This window comes from Astatotilapia calliptera, chromosome 23 (assembly GCF_900246225.1).
Source record: "Astatotilapia calliptera chromosome 23, fAstCal1.2, whole genome shotgun sequence".
Lineage (NCBI taxonomy): Eukaryota > Metazoa > Chordata > Actinopteri > Cichliformes > Cichlidae > Astatotilapia > Astatotilapia calliptera.
Window position 1 is genome coordinate 7,233,416 of NC_039323.1, and position 15,830 is coordinate 7,249,245.

At 40.3% G+C, this 15,830-nt stretch overlaps 1 protein-coding gene across 1 annotated transcript; it reads right to left on the reverse strand.

The window, feature by feature from the left end:
• Positions 1-59: 59 nt before the first annotated feature.
• Positions 60-13,264, reverse strand: prkaa2 (protein kinase, AMP-activated, alpha 2 catalytic subunit). Its single transcript, XM_026158371.1, has 10 exons — positions 13,089-13,264; positions 11,752-11,893; positions 9,846-9,939; positions 7,537-7,681; positions 5,902-5,989; positions 5,485-5,709; positions 4,931-5,093; positions 4,421-4,759; positions 4,167-4,293; positions 60-3,162 (listed from the first exon to the last, which is right to left on the reverse strand). The coding sequence occupies exons 1-10, from the start codon at positions 13,186-13,188 to the stop codon at positions 2,912-2,914; spliced, it is 1,674 nt and encodes a 557-aa protein (XP_026014156.1). The 5' UTR covers positions 13,189-13,264; the 3' UTR covers positions 60-2,911.
• Positions 13,265-15,830: the final 2,566 nt, after the last annotated feature.

Consider the following 15,830-nt stretch of genomic DNA (forward strand, 5'->3'; position numbering starts at 1 on the left):
TGGTATTTAGGGTTACACTGATCATAAGAACCCCACTACAGAAAATACTCACTTTGGTACAACATGTGAAATTTGTATTTAATTAGGCCCTTTAGCATTTCTTCTGGCACTAAACACAAATTAGCTTACATGACTATCATGCCACTGGTATTTGCATACAGTTGTGATGGTAGACTACACCTGACAGTAAACACTGGTTATGTCAGAGGAGTTTTTAAATCTCACCCATGACTTCTGCTGGATAGTGCACTTCAATCATACATATTTTTGCAAGTGTTTTTTAGGAGCATCAGTACCCGGAATTAAAGCATAAAGGCCCATATATTATATATTGATGTGACTGAAGATGCTTACAATAGAGAAGTAATTTAAGACACAGCAATAGTGTAAAATAGATGGCTGACAAAGGCTGTGGACTAGTGTTTACAAAGGTGTATATGCAGCAGCATATTGGAGCAGGGAACACAATTTCTCCTTGACAAAGAACAATGAGCAGTGTATGAGCTTACAGACAGAACAAATACACAGAACATGTAAATAAAGGGTTTCAGGGTAGCAGAAAGTGGCTTTCACTGGTTCAACCAGACCTCGGTCTACTACCAAGTAGAACCAGGTGAGAAAAGCGACCCGATATTGATCTGGGAAAGCGTGGTGTTTGAATCCAATGTGAAACGAAAAGGCAGCACTTTTTAGACAAATGTGCATTTGTCTGTGCTCATCTCACAGGGTTGACGTGTTGGAGAAGAAGTTCCACAACTTTATTTTGAAAGATTTCTGCAGATTTAATATTTTTCTGTCGTTTCAGTTATTTCGTTTTTTTACTGCACATATTTATATCAGTGTATATTTCTAAGTGCTGTATTTACACTTTTGTAAATCTCTGTGACACCACTCTGCAGAACAGTAACTGCCTCAGTGCCACTGACTTCTACGTCTTACTGCAAACAGTAGAAAGGCAACGGTCCAGTATCCCCACATCAAAACAGCAGGTTTAAAACCAGAAGAACATAGTGAGAGAAAGAGAGAAAAGGATTTATATTAGCAGCACCAGCATTCAATTTACATTCAGTCATAAATGATTTTGATATAATGTTATGCCTGACTATAGCAATACACAACATCACTATGGAAATCTGACAGGACATTACAGAACGGTGGCGTGCATCAATAGCAACCAGCAACAACAGTTACAGTAAAGTTTGCAGTGCAGTAAACAGTAAGTGTGCAAACTGTCGGCCACAGCAAATGAGTTTTACAGTGCAGACTGGACAGCAATGACTAATTGAAACAGATAACAGCTCAGACAGCTGCACCACGCCGAACCGTCATGGTTTGTCTCTCGCCACTCACTTTTCTGATTCTGTCACCTCTCTGACATCCCAGACATCACAATTATACTGAAGAGCCTTTAAACACACCAGTGTTAAGTACCATACTTATCTGAGCTCACAAACACACACTTGTATGGAAAACTTCCACAACACACTCCATACCAATTAATGCGTTGCATTGTTTAAGGCAACTGTAGAAAAGTTCATGTGGCTTATACACTTGTGCAACAGATACACACCGTCTCACATCTATTTTTTGCCCTCCTCAGTGTCATTCTGTTTTGAAATTTAATGGCTTACTTAAGTATTTTAACAAGTTAGAAAAAAAAAACTGGCCACACCAGCCAATAAAAATAGTTTTAAGATCTCACATTAAGCATCTGTCTCAATTTCTAAGGGGTATCTGCCTAATTTAAAAGCTTAATAATATAATAATAAAACAAAATGTTAGTTTTTACCTAAAAACAGCTATAATGCCTGTCTTTATTCAGCTTACTACATATGTGACTGAACTGAACACCCCTATGATAACTAAGCAAGTGTCTAAGTGTCTTCATTAGGGACTTGCATGTAAAGGGATCTGTTGGGTGTGTTGCATATAAAAGACTGCTTTAAATAGCAGGGTGATTGAATGCTTTGAAATATATCTGGATATCCCCCCGAAAAAAACCCAAACTCTTGTAAGATGGTCTGCATCTGTCTTCAACACCAATGCAACACATACTCGGCGTCATGCAGAGCATCATTCTACTATCCCGCTGTCTCAAAGAGCTTCGCTACTCATCTACAATCAATTCAAAATCAAGTAAAACTATGTTGAAGTAGTAATTAAATTAAAAAACTATAATGCCTAAAAAACCTCTTAAAAATAAATATGGGTCTGACCGCTAAAATATAAATCTTAAAGATGTATAAAGTAATTTATTTGGTATTTCTCTGTCAAACTTTTCAGCTACATAATGATTGTAATATAAATATAATACAAGGATAACAAAATCTTCCTCATAAACAACATAAATAAAAAAAAATAGAATTTTACATTTTGCGATACTCTCTCTGACACGATTTAATGTCGAGTTTAACAACTTTGCCTCAGTGAAGATTTAAGACCAGATGCAAAACTGACCTTTGATCGGTGGTACAGTGGATGAAGGAAATTCAGCAACTGATAATCAGCCGAAGATGTTTGTGGGAGAAGTGACAGTGAGCTTGAGCTTTGCTGAACTCTGACCACTCGCTTCTCACTTTACAGGCCTCCACTAGTTCATAGATTCCCCTCAGCTGCAGCCTGATGTGTAAGACATCAAGACTTTGACCCAATGACTGTCAAAACAAGAAATAATAACCCCCACTATTTTACCCCCTCATTCTCTCTCTCTTCATCCGAGGCGAATGCCACACCTGCCTTGCCATTTACATTTCCAATCGCTTCCCCCAATCCAGTAAAACAGAACAGATGGAGAAGAGACAGAAAGAAGAAGTCACTCCAAACATCTACACTCCCTACATCCTCGATCTGTGATTAGCTTAAAAACCCCACTGACATCCAGGTTACAGTGACCTAAGCAAGTCAGCAGGGCTCAGCGTGCTAGCGTAGTGATCAGACTGGCACACATTTCAAAGAAGTCCATGGTGTGTGATCCCTGACGTGGGGTGAGCAGATGGGAGCTACCAGACAGGGATCCCGGGAGAGAGGAGCTGAGCTGGGGCAGATCAATCGCTGGGGTTGCCGAGTCAATGCTCAGTCTGGGCCTGTGGAGACCGGCTGTGGAACCTGACCTCTGAGGAGTGGATGAGCCCGATTTAAAGCCCACTGCCTCGATGATGTCATCTAGAAGCACAGCAACAGCAAATATTAGTAGTCATTCATAAAGTAACTACTATGTTAACTTTTGTTTTATTAAACTTTGTGAGAAATATCTGTGAGACAGTACACAAATCAGTCCAGCTATTTCGAACCAGTGCTAAATGCTAAAAGAGGTCATTTAAAACAAAAGACACAAAGCTAATGGTACATTTTGTCTTAAAAACGATGTCAATGCATTTTTTAATAAGTAGTGGTCCTCTCTTCCTGAAGTGCAATTCTGTGCTAAAGCAAGTACAAGATGACTCATTCACCTGATTTGCATAACCATAAAAATATATATCTGTCATCTAAATAATAATATCATCTATTGGATGTATGAAGTTTCTTATAGCCTTTTAAAATATTTTAGGCTTCAAATGACGTGATATTAAATCTGTTAAATTTTTTTAAATATAGTTACGTATCCTCAGAAGAAGATTTAATCTCATTATTGACAAAAAGAGTTAATATTATATGCACAATCCAAGACCAGAAATCTCTGCAGTGGATGATTTAAATGGTCTAAATGTAAATAATAGATCACAGACACCCATCTACTGAGCATCAAAGGCACCGGTGAGGTGAGGTGTCTACGCAGAAAGGATACTAAAAGACATCTTGCAAGTAATACATTAGTACCAACACACTTCAAAACGGTTTCTTTCCTCAGGCTGTAGGATTGCTGAACCCACTCTCAACGCTTTAACATGAAAAAGGAGCTTTTTCATAAAACAACTTTTTTCTTTTTTTTATGTTTTGTGACTACAGCTGCAATTTTCTTAGACAACCTTGTGAAGTGCAGTTCACGCCTTTATTCATTTCAGCTCAACTTTAGAATGACAAAATTAAGGACAAACATCAGCAGCTTTACACCTGCACAAAGGCCACGCATGTTTTATGATTTGGAAAATGTGTATTTTATTTTGGTTTTAAATTAGTCATGTATTGATTGTGACTAGATTGTGAAACCTGCTTAATGTGTTACTAACCATCAATGCTCTTGAAGTCAAGGAGGTAGGATCTGTTGTCCACTTGATAGAGCTGCAGGCTCATTTTCACCAAGTTGCCTGTCACTGGATTCTTCCTTCGAACTCGCAAATGGTATGGGTTCACCACCTGACACACACACACACACACAAAAGAGTCAATAAATATATAAATAAATATTTTAAAAACAGCCAAAACAGAGACTCTGTTTGTGTGGGGTTCTTTGCAGTGATGTGCTTTATGTATGTATAAGCACCTTCCAGTCAAAGTTTAGCTGCTTCATAGCTCTGTACACCTCAGCCATGATATCATAGGGTCTGCTCTGACTCCTGATACCCAGGTGCCACTTAGCCTTCTTCACTGCCAGTGGTTTAGGCCGAGTGGTGTTGAGAGCATCCAGAGGACAACGCGACTTTGGGCTGTCAGCCAAGAGCGGAGGCATCCTCTCTGGGTGAGGTTTAACTCCAGGGGGCAACGGCATTCCCTCCTCTATAAAGGAGCCCTGTGGAGGACTGGACGCCAAATAGAATTCACTGGCCTGGGTCATGATGCGCCTGTTATCTATGATGAGGTGATAGGCTACGGATAACTGATCCTGCGTAAACAGAAGGATGACGAAAAATAAAGTGAAGACCAATAAGATAATTCACTCCCAACAGACCATTATACTACTGAAACCTACAAACGTTGTTTACAGCTTTCATAATATATCAGGTTAAGTTTATCAAACATAGAAAACATGTACTAGAACAAAGACAATGAGCACCTGTGGGTCTCCACTGTACAGGCTGGTCACAACCTCAGATTCAGTGCATTCAAACTTTTCGCACACTTCCCTGACAGCCTCTTCATCCAGAACAGTCGCATCATATGATGGATCCTCTGGGAAAAGGTAGCCTGGTAGGTCCTGCTTAAACCATTCATGTTCCCTATCAAAAAACATTGATCAACTCAAACGCTTCATCCCAAACTCAATACTGACATTATCAGACACGCAAGGTATGACTTTTAGCTTGCTTCAAGCTGGATTATCAAACAGAGGAGTCTGTAATAAAATAATCCTGTGCCACATTACAGAGCTAACAGTTATAAAAGAGTGGACAGGGAACTAAATATTTGACATATTGAGGAAAGAAAATAAAGCTATAACTTGAGTTATAAAGCTATGGCATTTTCTTTTGTGGCAACATTAGTTAAAGAACTCTTTTTTTAAAGAAAAAAAAAGATATATGAAGAGAAACATACAGTATAATATTAATAAAAAAGTGTTAACAATATAGCTAAAGGAGGCCTCTGGATTCAAGACAGTGGGGTCAGTACCTGATGTCTTTGATGGTGGCTCTCTTCAAAGGATCCACCTGCAGCATGAGCATCAGCAACGAGGCCACAGAGCGGGTCAGATACTCTGGGATGTAAAAGACACCTCCTCTGATCTTCTTAAACAGTGTGGGGACATGCTCATCATCAAAGGGCAGGGTGCCACACAGCAGGGCATACAGAATCACACCACAGCTCCAGATGTCAACTTCTGGGCCTGCATAGAGTCTAACAGAGAGATGAAAGGATGTGACAGTTAAAAAAAAAAAAAAAAAAGCCAGATGCTTAACCACCAGAAACGCTTTTTTTCCACAGTGATTTATAGGTTAATGGTTAAACGGTTTGTTTATGACTTATCCCATGAGGCAGTTAAAAAAATAGTTGGTTGTATGATCACACACAAAAAATAGACGTACAAACCTTCCTGAGATGACCTCTGGAGCTGCATAATTGGGTGAGCCACAGCTAGTTCGTAGGAATTCTCCATCTGACATCATGTTTGACAGTCCTGTCGGACAATCCCAGTTAAATGGCAAGAGAACATTAATATCTCTCCGTCTTTATTCTTACAGTAACAAGCATAACAACAACAAAGCATCTTAGTATGGAGATGAGCGACCAGCTGCCACCAGAACAGCTTCAGCTTTAGAACTCTTTTAAGGTGTTCAAGTACCCTCAAAAGATATTTCATCATTTGGTGGAGATGGGGGGTGGAGAGCAGTGAACCTATATCATTCTATCAATTTTCTTAATTTCTAATAATGGACAGATATATTTTCTTCTTTCCATTCAACTTAGGGTTTCAAGGGAGTGAAACCTATCACTGTCTATCTGTCATGTCTGTGACAGAGTGCCAGTCCAGCACAGAGCTGGCACAACGAGAAAGACTAGTCATACTCACCCCTATTGCCAATTTAGAATCACAAATTAACCGACAATCATGTCTCTGGAGGCAAAACTTCACACAGAAAGACCCAAAACAGCACAGTATATGACTATGTTTTCCATCCTCATGAATCCAGTCAGTGACCACTAATGGCCTATAAACAGGGTACTGTAATCCTTAAAGCGACAACTCTAGGAGTCAGGATAGAAATGTTTCATCCCAGGATGAAGTAATAAGGCATTGATTTCTAGTGACCCTTTCCTCTAAAAGAACAGAAGGGCTAGTCAAACCCTGCCAGCAAAAAGATCCCAACAACACAACAGATCTCCAGCACCCCTCCTCGCACGGGTCAAGGGTTCAGGTTTTTCCCCTAATCTGTCACCTGTCTGCAGGTTAAATTTGAACATAGCCCAACAGGGAGTTACACACTGCGGACACTGCTGAGACCTTTATCCTTCTTTACTCTCCAAGACACTAAGCTCTAAACACACAGCTCGTTTAATTGGATGAGCCTCTCTCTGCCTACCAGGGTCTCTGCCAAACATTAAACGTCAGACCCTTTGTGTTGTGCTGACCTTCCCTTTATCTTTTATCCCTGGTCCCTTAACACTCCCTTGCTCTGCTTGCCAGTATTTTTTGCTCTCAGCCAAAACACTTCTCCTGCTGTACTCCACTGCCACACCCCCCCTTGATTCCTTCCCTATCAGATGACACTGGGCCTCAAGGCTTCCTGCCAGACTTGATATGAAACCTTGCCGTTGCTAAGGGATGTCTCTCCACCCCACACGCCCTGCTGCGCATAAGGGCCCTTGTGTGTTTTTGAAATATTTCTCTCTTTCATGGTCATATTACATCAGGATTTTTAACTTAAATTGCAAAAATTAAGGCCTTAACTGATAAGAGGCATTCTCAAGTGAAATTTTCCTTATCATTTAATAAAGCTAAAAGGTGCACAATTATATTTCACATTTTTCTTCAAGTTAACAAAGTTACTGCATGTGTTGAATCATAAACAGCTGTCACTTGGCTTTATTTAAACTATGTAATTTTACTCTGTCACCCTAAACAAACCTCAGTATTTTATCTGTCCTCTTATCATGAATTTACAAAAGATTCTATTGTCAAGCTTGTTTTTATGTCTCCCCCTCTAGCTATAACTGTTTTCTTACCAAAGTCTGCTATCTTGGCATTCTTATTGGCATCCAATAGGACATTCTCAGGTTTGAGGTCTCTGTGAACCACCATGTGCCGGTGACAGTAGTCTACAGCTGAGATAATCTGCTGGAAAAGGCGGCGTGCTTCAGTGTCCTCCACCTGAAAGACACAAAATGAATGGACTTGACTGATCTGAGTGATGATGTTCCCTCTGATCTACAAGTATGCAACTGGGTCAGTTGCAACAGGACCCAACTTTAAAAACATTTCTAGCAGATTTTGTTGAGCCAGTGCAAAAAAAAAAAAGCACTAACATTTAGAGTTATTATGGAAAACATTCATTTACTGATTTATTAGAAATGGAAAACATTTCAGACTGTGTTTTCTATGCATGTAATTAATTTAAGATCAATAATAATTAGCCCATTTATCTCTTTTAAGTGCCCTTAATGACCTGAGGGAATAGCTAGCTTTGTGGATGCTAAATGTAAAAAGCTAGTGATTTTAAATAGTCTGGTTTTCTAAACTGTAGAACGCTGCCTACGGACTAGTGGATAATGGGCTTTAACACAAAAGGTAGTGACAACAGAGTTCATGAAAAGAGAAAGAAGCACAAAAAAGATCAAAAGATTAAAAAAAACAGCAATAAAAGCAAAGACAGTGGACAGTTTCATTGCTTTTAACACTAGTTTCACTTCACTATAATGAGTGACTTTGGCTCGCTCTCCTTGGCAGAAGCAGGACTAAAGGACCAACAATAGCACAAACATGTACAAGAGTAGAAGTAGTGCACATTCTGGATGTTTCTGACCCTGGCGACATAACCAGGTAAGACATGCAACGTTCTGCAAAGCTGTGTGTAGGTGCTGTGTAGGACTAATGCATAACCATGCAGTCCATTAAGAGTCACGCTACTTCAATTTCAAAAGGTGAAGTTCATAAACATCAATAGAAAACTATGAATGGCTTTACTAGACTTTACTAGGGCAGCTTTTCGTGACTCGCAGTTCAAAATAAACCATATTTATGTCATACTAGGCCTGTGGAACCTATCAGTTAATATGATGTCTGAAACAAGCCATTTTAGCCATCTTTACCCTCATTTTAAACCAACTTTCTTCTGATTGGTTGCCCCTCAATCAATCAGAAGAAAGTTGCCCCTCGGGCAGCACGGTGGCACGGTGGTTAGCACTGTTGCCGCACAGCAAGAAGGTCCTGAGTTCAATTCCAACACCAGGCCGGGGTCTTTCTGTGTGGAGTTTGCATGTTCTCCCCGTGTTTGCGTGGGTTCCCTCTGGGTACTCCGGCTTCCTCCCACCGTCCAAAGACATGCAGCTTGTGGGGATAGGTTAATTGGAAAATCCAAATTGTCACTAGGTGTGAATGTGCGAATGAATGTGAGTGCGAATGGTTGTCTGTCCCTGTGTGTTGGCCCTGCGACAGACTGGCGACCTGTCCAGGGTGTACCCTGCCTCTCGCCCTGTGACAGCTGGGATAGGCTCCCGTGACCCTGGAAAGGATAAGCGGAAGCGAATGGATGGATGGATGGATGGTTGCCCCTCGTAAACAGAAAATCTAAGAAATGTTTTTTATGCTCACAGGTAGAGCTTTGTGCTCTAGAGACATCTGCTTTCATTGACACCCACAGAGCTAAGGGCAGAAAAAACTGCCTGAAATTAAATGTTTAGACGAATCTAAAGCATGAAACTTTGGCTCAAAGGAATTACTTTCACATAAATTGACTTCATCTAAGTTTTTTAAAGTTTGCCCATGTTTAACATGAGCATCCACTATTACAGTGTAATACGATGTAATGTATACATGACAAAACAAGGAGAGACGTTGTAAGTTGCACTTGAAAACAGTGCACATGTTTAGGAACATAGTTTAAATGTACATTATAAGTTAATTAAAATATAGATACCTACTCAAAATGACAGTAGTAAGAAGATATATTTAAAGCTAAAGCAAGACCATACAGTTTATAATATATATAATGTGAAGGATGTGGATTTAAATAATGTGAAAAAATACAGTCAACACAAAGTTAAGTATAAATACACTCAGCTATTTTTAACAGCAAGTCTACTTGGATTACTGCACAACCCCAGGAAACAAACCATCATCAGATTTTTGCTTGATATGTTTACCAAATATATGCAACAATTGCTATTAAACTGTCAGAACTGTTTAACCAGTCAGGCTTCTGTTTAGTCAGCTAACCATGCCACTGGATAATAAAAGAATTTCTGATGATTCATTGACCACTGTACTCAGCCAGGCTGAAATCTACCAGCAAGATAATAGAAGAATGTCATCTTACCCGTCCATTCTTGCAGATGTAATCAAACAGCTCACCTCCCGACACATACTCCATAACCATGAAAAAATCTGTCGGGGTGCTTATGACCTGGTACCTGACAACAACAACAACAACAAAAACAACAAAAAAAAAAAAAAATGTATTACAATGAACTTTTAATACATTTATTAGTTGATTTCACCTTCTATCTTCTATTTTCACCTTTTATTCTCAAAAATTAAAAAGTGAGATCACTTAGACATGTCCCTTTTTTATAGGTAGATTAATTTTTAATCAAAATAACATTAAAATAATTAAAACTCTTGTACCTGACATAGTCAGTAATGGAATCATTAATTAGAAATTACATGTTTTTAATTGAATTGCTTGTCCAGTTTTTTGAGTATATCAGGAAAAGATTATGATGGGCAAAAGACATTAGCAGAAGGATATATGGCTTTTTCTTTGCAACTCTGCCTACAAGGGAGGTCTCCGGGAGCTGCTTCTTCACTGCTGATCCCAGAAATAGTATTTTGTGGTTACCAATTAGTGAAGCTGCCAGTTTAGGACCCATGGGGTGTCTGTTTCTCAAAATAGAGTATCTGATGCATTTGTTTCCTTGCTCTGTGTTGCAGGCCTCTCATTCCACTTTCTATTTAGGTTCAAGTTTTTGTGGTTTTATGTAGGGGGTAGGACACACCTTCCTGTGGCATCTTCAGTTATCGAGCAGGCAAGAGTTGATGTTCCAGTAACTCAGCTAACCAAATGAACTGTTTCTTTAATCAACACAGCAGTTATCAGATGTGCTATCATATTTGGAGAGGTTTCTTCTCATGATCATTTTTGTAACTTGTGCAACAGGACACAGGAGTCATTGTTGCTATTAAAAAATCACCAGTCAGTCATATTTGTCATTCATGACATTTCTGATTAATTTACTGGAAATAAGAACAAATGTGCTTTTCTTTCAAAACAAAGACACAGATGGGTGAACCGGAATGTCTAAACCTATATCGTCTACATAAACAATACACAGCATTAGTACACAGAAACAAAGGCACAGCAAGGCTGTGATATTGGGTTGCTTTCATAAAGGTCAGGTATGTTAAATTGCAGGCACAATTTCATGAATGGTTGCCAGTGGTAGAATATAAACTTTATCACAATCTATTTCAATACTGTCAAGCTGGGTGAAGCCTAACACCACAGGGACTATGGGAGGAGAAACATTAAGACAAATAACTTTTTTCTTCTAACAGTTGAGAGTGTGGCAGCTTTTATAGTCATGGTCAGTATGTTAAACTGCTTCCACGTCTGTACAAGAAGTGTACACAGTGTGCATGTGTTTATTACTGTATACGTCTCTGACACTGACTTCCACAGCACTCCAGCTTATGACCTGACAACTCGCATATCTGCCATTGCTTAGAGTTTTACAGTGGACTAACCATAACCCTAGACTAAAAATATCACAAACAATGTTGAGAGGGACGGACAGACATGGACTAACAAGGGGAAAGAGGCCAGAGAGATAGAAGGAAAGAGAAAGAAGGACAACAAAGTCACAGAAAAATCCATGAGGAGAGAGGGATTTAGACATGCTCCTTCATTACAACAATATCCAGCATATTAACTGGAGATTTGTCCTAGCCAGAGCACATTTCTTTATCTAGCTCCAAGCTTGTGTGCATGCACTGGTATGTTTGTGTGTTTTACCTCCTGTGACCCTTGTGGGTATGCTCAGTAGAGTACAGCTCTAGGAAACACATGTAAACAAGCAAAGCATGCCACAACACACAGCAAAGAACCCACGTTACAACAAGCAATAATAAAAGAGAGCCCAGTTATCTCTCTGCAAAGCTTGTCAGTCTTCACTGAGTCTGAGTCTTAAATCTGACAGACGGATGTGTCGTCTTTCTGTACTTACAGCTTGATGATGTGTGGGTGTCTGAACAGCTTAAGATTCTGGATCTCTCGTTTGATCTTCCCCACAACATCGAGACTACGGATCTTCTGTCTGTTCAGGATCTTCACAGCCACTTTATGGCCTGTCAACTGATGCTCGCCAACTAAAAACAACAGAATACAGACATGAAAGAGACAGACCACAGAGGCTAAAAAAATTAATAAAAAATAAATAAATCACATAACCTACTACATAAGCAGCTTGGTGTGGATTAAAAGGGTTACACTTTGATTTGGTGTCCTGTTGCGTAGGAAGCTTGCACAAAGTAGTGAATGAACTGCGTTTGTTATATTGAGCTTTTGCTCTCTTTTGTAACCCCTATTTTCTTTCCATGCGTTTGTTTATAGTGTTGGAGCTATCTGCCTGCTGGAGGCTCTGAAACCAAGCTGTTATTGCAGCTGCCAAACACTGCACACGAAACTCAGAGTCAGATACGAACTGGGGCATGAACTGCTCCACAACTAACACACAAGCAGTAACCTGAAACGAGCAAGCATTACATACACACACACACAGTCATTTTTTATTCTTTCACACATGACTTTACACAGATTTTCTCCTAGTGGTTTGGGAGTGTGAGCAAAATCATTTTCCTTGATGATGATGTTCAGAAATAGCCATGGTAGCAAATGTTTTTAGCAGCACACGCAAGAAACAGGCGGGGTGAGCATAGAGTTAAAGCTCACAAGGTCATGCTGAGTGTCAGAGAACTAGCGAAGGCTACCCTAATAATAATCTGTTATACGCATCCTATTGAAGCTTTAAGATTGTTTAGGGTTTGCTCGACTTGACAAGCTACCACCGGCTAGCAGAGAATAACACATCGGACTAGCTTGCAAAATTAATGTCAGTTCAACGTTAGGTTCCCACGGTGGGTCAAACGGTAAGCTTCAATCGTCCTTTGTCGCCAGACAGGGCAAAGGACAGCCACCACCGCACAGTCCTTATTACTTAACGATATACCATAATAATGCGAGTGTGACTGTGCATCTCTATGCATCCAGGTTTTATCACCTGCCATAGCTGATAACAGCAGCTACTGAAGGGGGCTTCGGTGAAAGAATTTGACTTTGAAGCGGTCAGATTCTCAGACTACAGTACGTTTAAAATCCAGTCTGTTGCCGTGGTTAAACCGCTCAACTACGCCAACTGCTTCACTGACCACCAGCAAGTTGAACACGAAGCGTTAAAGGGGTGGTAGGGGAGTGGGGGCACAGCGACTACTTGGCATTAACTACTCCAACTGAAGGCACAAACGTACACATGAAGCCTGGCATGACACAGAAACAGGACTTAACTCTTCACTTTGCCGAATGTCCCCACTCCGAGCGTGTCGCCGAGGATGTAATGGCCGATCTTTACCCTGCCTTCGTGTTTCTGTTGTTGCCTCTCTGCCATCTTCTCCGTTACCGACGGCTTGGCTCGCTCGGTGAGGTGGGAGAACTGCCTGCCTGGCCTGTGCAGCGCACGGGGGGGCGGGGAAGAGGGGGGGGGGGGGGGGGGGGGGCACTTCAGAGTGAAGAACCACCAACGGCGGAAAACGCGCGCACGCACGCGAATTATCCCTCCAAGAACCAGGCGCGCTCTCCCACCTACCCTGCACGGAGCAACCAACAGGGTGTTATGTTGAGTTTAGTAGCCCAGTCAAATACTAACCCTCACGGTCTAAATATATAGATGTGTGTATATATATATACAGTGGGGCAAAAAAGTATTTAGTCAGCCACCGAATATGCAAGTTCCCCCACTTAAAATGATGACAGAGGTCAGTAATTTGCACCAGAGGTACACTTCAACCGTGAGAGACAGAATGTGAAAAAAAATCCATGAATTCACATGGTAGGATTTGTAAAGAATTTATTCGTAAATTAGGGTGGAAAATAAGTATTTGGTCACATCAAACAAGGAAAATCTCTGGCTCTCACAGACCTGTAACGTCTTCTGTAAGAAGCTTTTCTGTCCCCCACTTGTTACCTGTATGAATAGCACCTGTTTGAACTCATCATCTGTATAAAAGACACCTGTCCAGAGCCTCAAACAGTCAGACTCCAAACTCCGCCATGGCCAAGACCAAAGAGCTTTCGAAGGACACCAGGAAAAGTATTGTAGACCTGCAGCAGACTGGGAAGAGTGAATCTACAATAGGCAAGCAGCTTGGTGTGAAAAAATCAACTGTGGGAGCAATCATCAGAAAATGGAAGACATACAAGACCACTGATAATCTCCCTCGATCTGGGGCTCCACGCAAGATCTCATCCCGTGGGGTCAAAATGATCATGAGAACGGTGAGCAAAGATCCCAGAACCACACGGGGGGACCTGGTGAATGACCTGCAGAGAGCTGGGACCAAAGTAACAAAGGTCACCATCAGTAACACACTACAACGGCAGGGAATCAAATCCCGCAGTGCCAGACGTGTTCCGCTGCTGAAGCCAGTGCATGTCCAGGCCCGTCTGAAGTTTGCCAGAGAGCACATGGATGATACAGCAGAGGATTGGGAGAATGTCATGTGGTCAGATGAAACCAAAGTAGAACTTTTTGGTATAAACTCAACTCGTCGTGTTTGGAGGAAGAAGAATACTGAGTTGCATCCCAAGAACACCATACCTACTGTGAAGCATGGGAGTGGAAACATCATGCTATGGGGCTGTTTTTCTGCCAAGGGGACAGGACGACTGATCCGTGTTAAGGACAGAATGAATGGGGCCATGTATGGTGAGATTTTGAGCCAAAACCTCCTTCCATCAGTGAGAACTTTGAAGATGAAACGAGGCTGGGTCTTCCAACATGACAATGATCCAAAACACACCGCCCGGGCAACAAAGGAGTGGCTCCGTAAGAAGCATTTGAAAGTCCTGGAGTGGCCTAGCCAGTCTCCAGACCTCAACCCCATAGAAAATCTGTGGCGGGAGTTGAAAGTCTGTGTTGCTCAGTGACAGCCCCAAAACATCACTGCTCTCGAGAAGATCTGCATGGAGGAATGGGCCAAAATACCAGCTACTGTGTGTGCAAACCTGGTAAAGACCTATAGTAAACGTTTGACCTCTGTTATTGCCAACAAAGGTTATGTTACAAAGTATTGAGTTGTATTTTTGTTATTGACCAAATACTTATTTTCCACCCTGATTTACGAATAAATTCTTTACAAATCCTACCATGTGGATTCATGGATTTTTTTTTTTTTTCACATTCTGTCTCTCACAGTTCGAGTGTACCTCTGGTGCAAATTACTGACCTCTGTCATCATTTTAAGTGGGGGAACTTGCACAGTCGGTGGCTGACTAAATACTTTTTTGCCCCACGTGTGTGTGTGTGTGTGTGTATATATATATATATATATATATATATATATATATATATATATATATATATATATATATATATATATATATTACTCATATTTCGTGAGTAATTACTAGTATGGGTTTTTCTTCTTTATTCCTAAATGCAAAATGTGGAGTTCACCACTAGATGGCAGCATACGTATGATTCATCAATACTCAATACCTGGTATGAGTTTCGGATTTCTTTCTACTCCTATTGTTAAACATACGCAACAAGCAAGCAATATTTATTTATATAGCCATTTGCCCGGACAAGAACGGCATCGAAAGGAATCTAGGACAAAACAACAATGTGAAAAAAGAGGAAACGGGAATACGATGAAAATACACAAAAAAACACAAGGCTCGAGCTTCTCAAATTGGACAACAAATAGTGTTCGCTCACCAACATATTATATTACATTATGTTATATTATAAGATTTTTTTTGTATTAAACATAAAATCGTCTGGAAACAGAAATTTCCTGAAGTTAAAAAGGATTAAAATCACGAATTACAGACTTCCCGTCTTTGTCTCTGTATGGAGACTGGACAAATATATATAAGGTTTCGACACATTTTTCACATGAAAAACAAATATCAATATTTTAATTAACATTTGAACTTTAATTGTTGCAATATTATATTTTTGTTCATCTTTTAAAATAAACACTTTATTGAAAATTAAAAAAAAAACTCTAGCACTATATACTGGCA

What these genes read in the sequence shown, in the direction of transcription:
- prkaa2 (XM_026158371.1), bottom strand. Translation starts at nt 13,188, where the DNA reads ATGGCAGAGAGGCAACAACAGAAACACGAAGGCAGGGTAAAGATCGGC. An exon ending in AGCTAAACTTTGACTGGAAG is followed by an intron (nt 4,294 to 4,420) that starts GTGCTTATACAT and finishes TGTGTGTGTCAG; the next exon opens with GTGGTGAACCCATACCATTT. An exon ending in TGACTTCAAGAGCATTGATG is followed by an intron (nt 3,163 to 4,166) that starts GTTAGTAACACA and finishes CTGTGCTTCTAG; the next exon opens with ATGACATCATCGAGGCAGTG.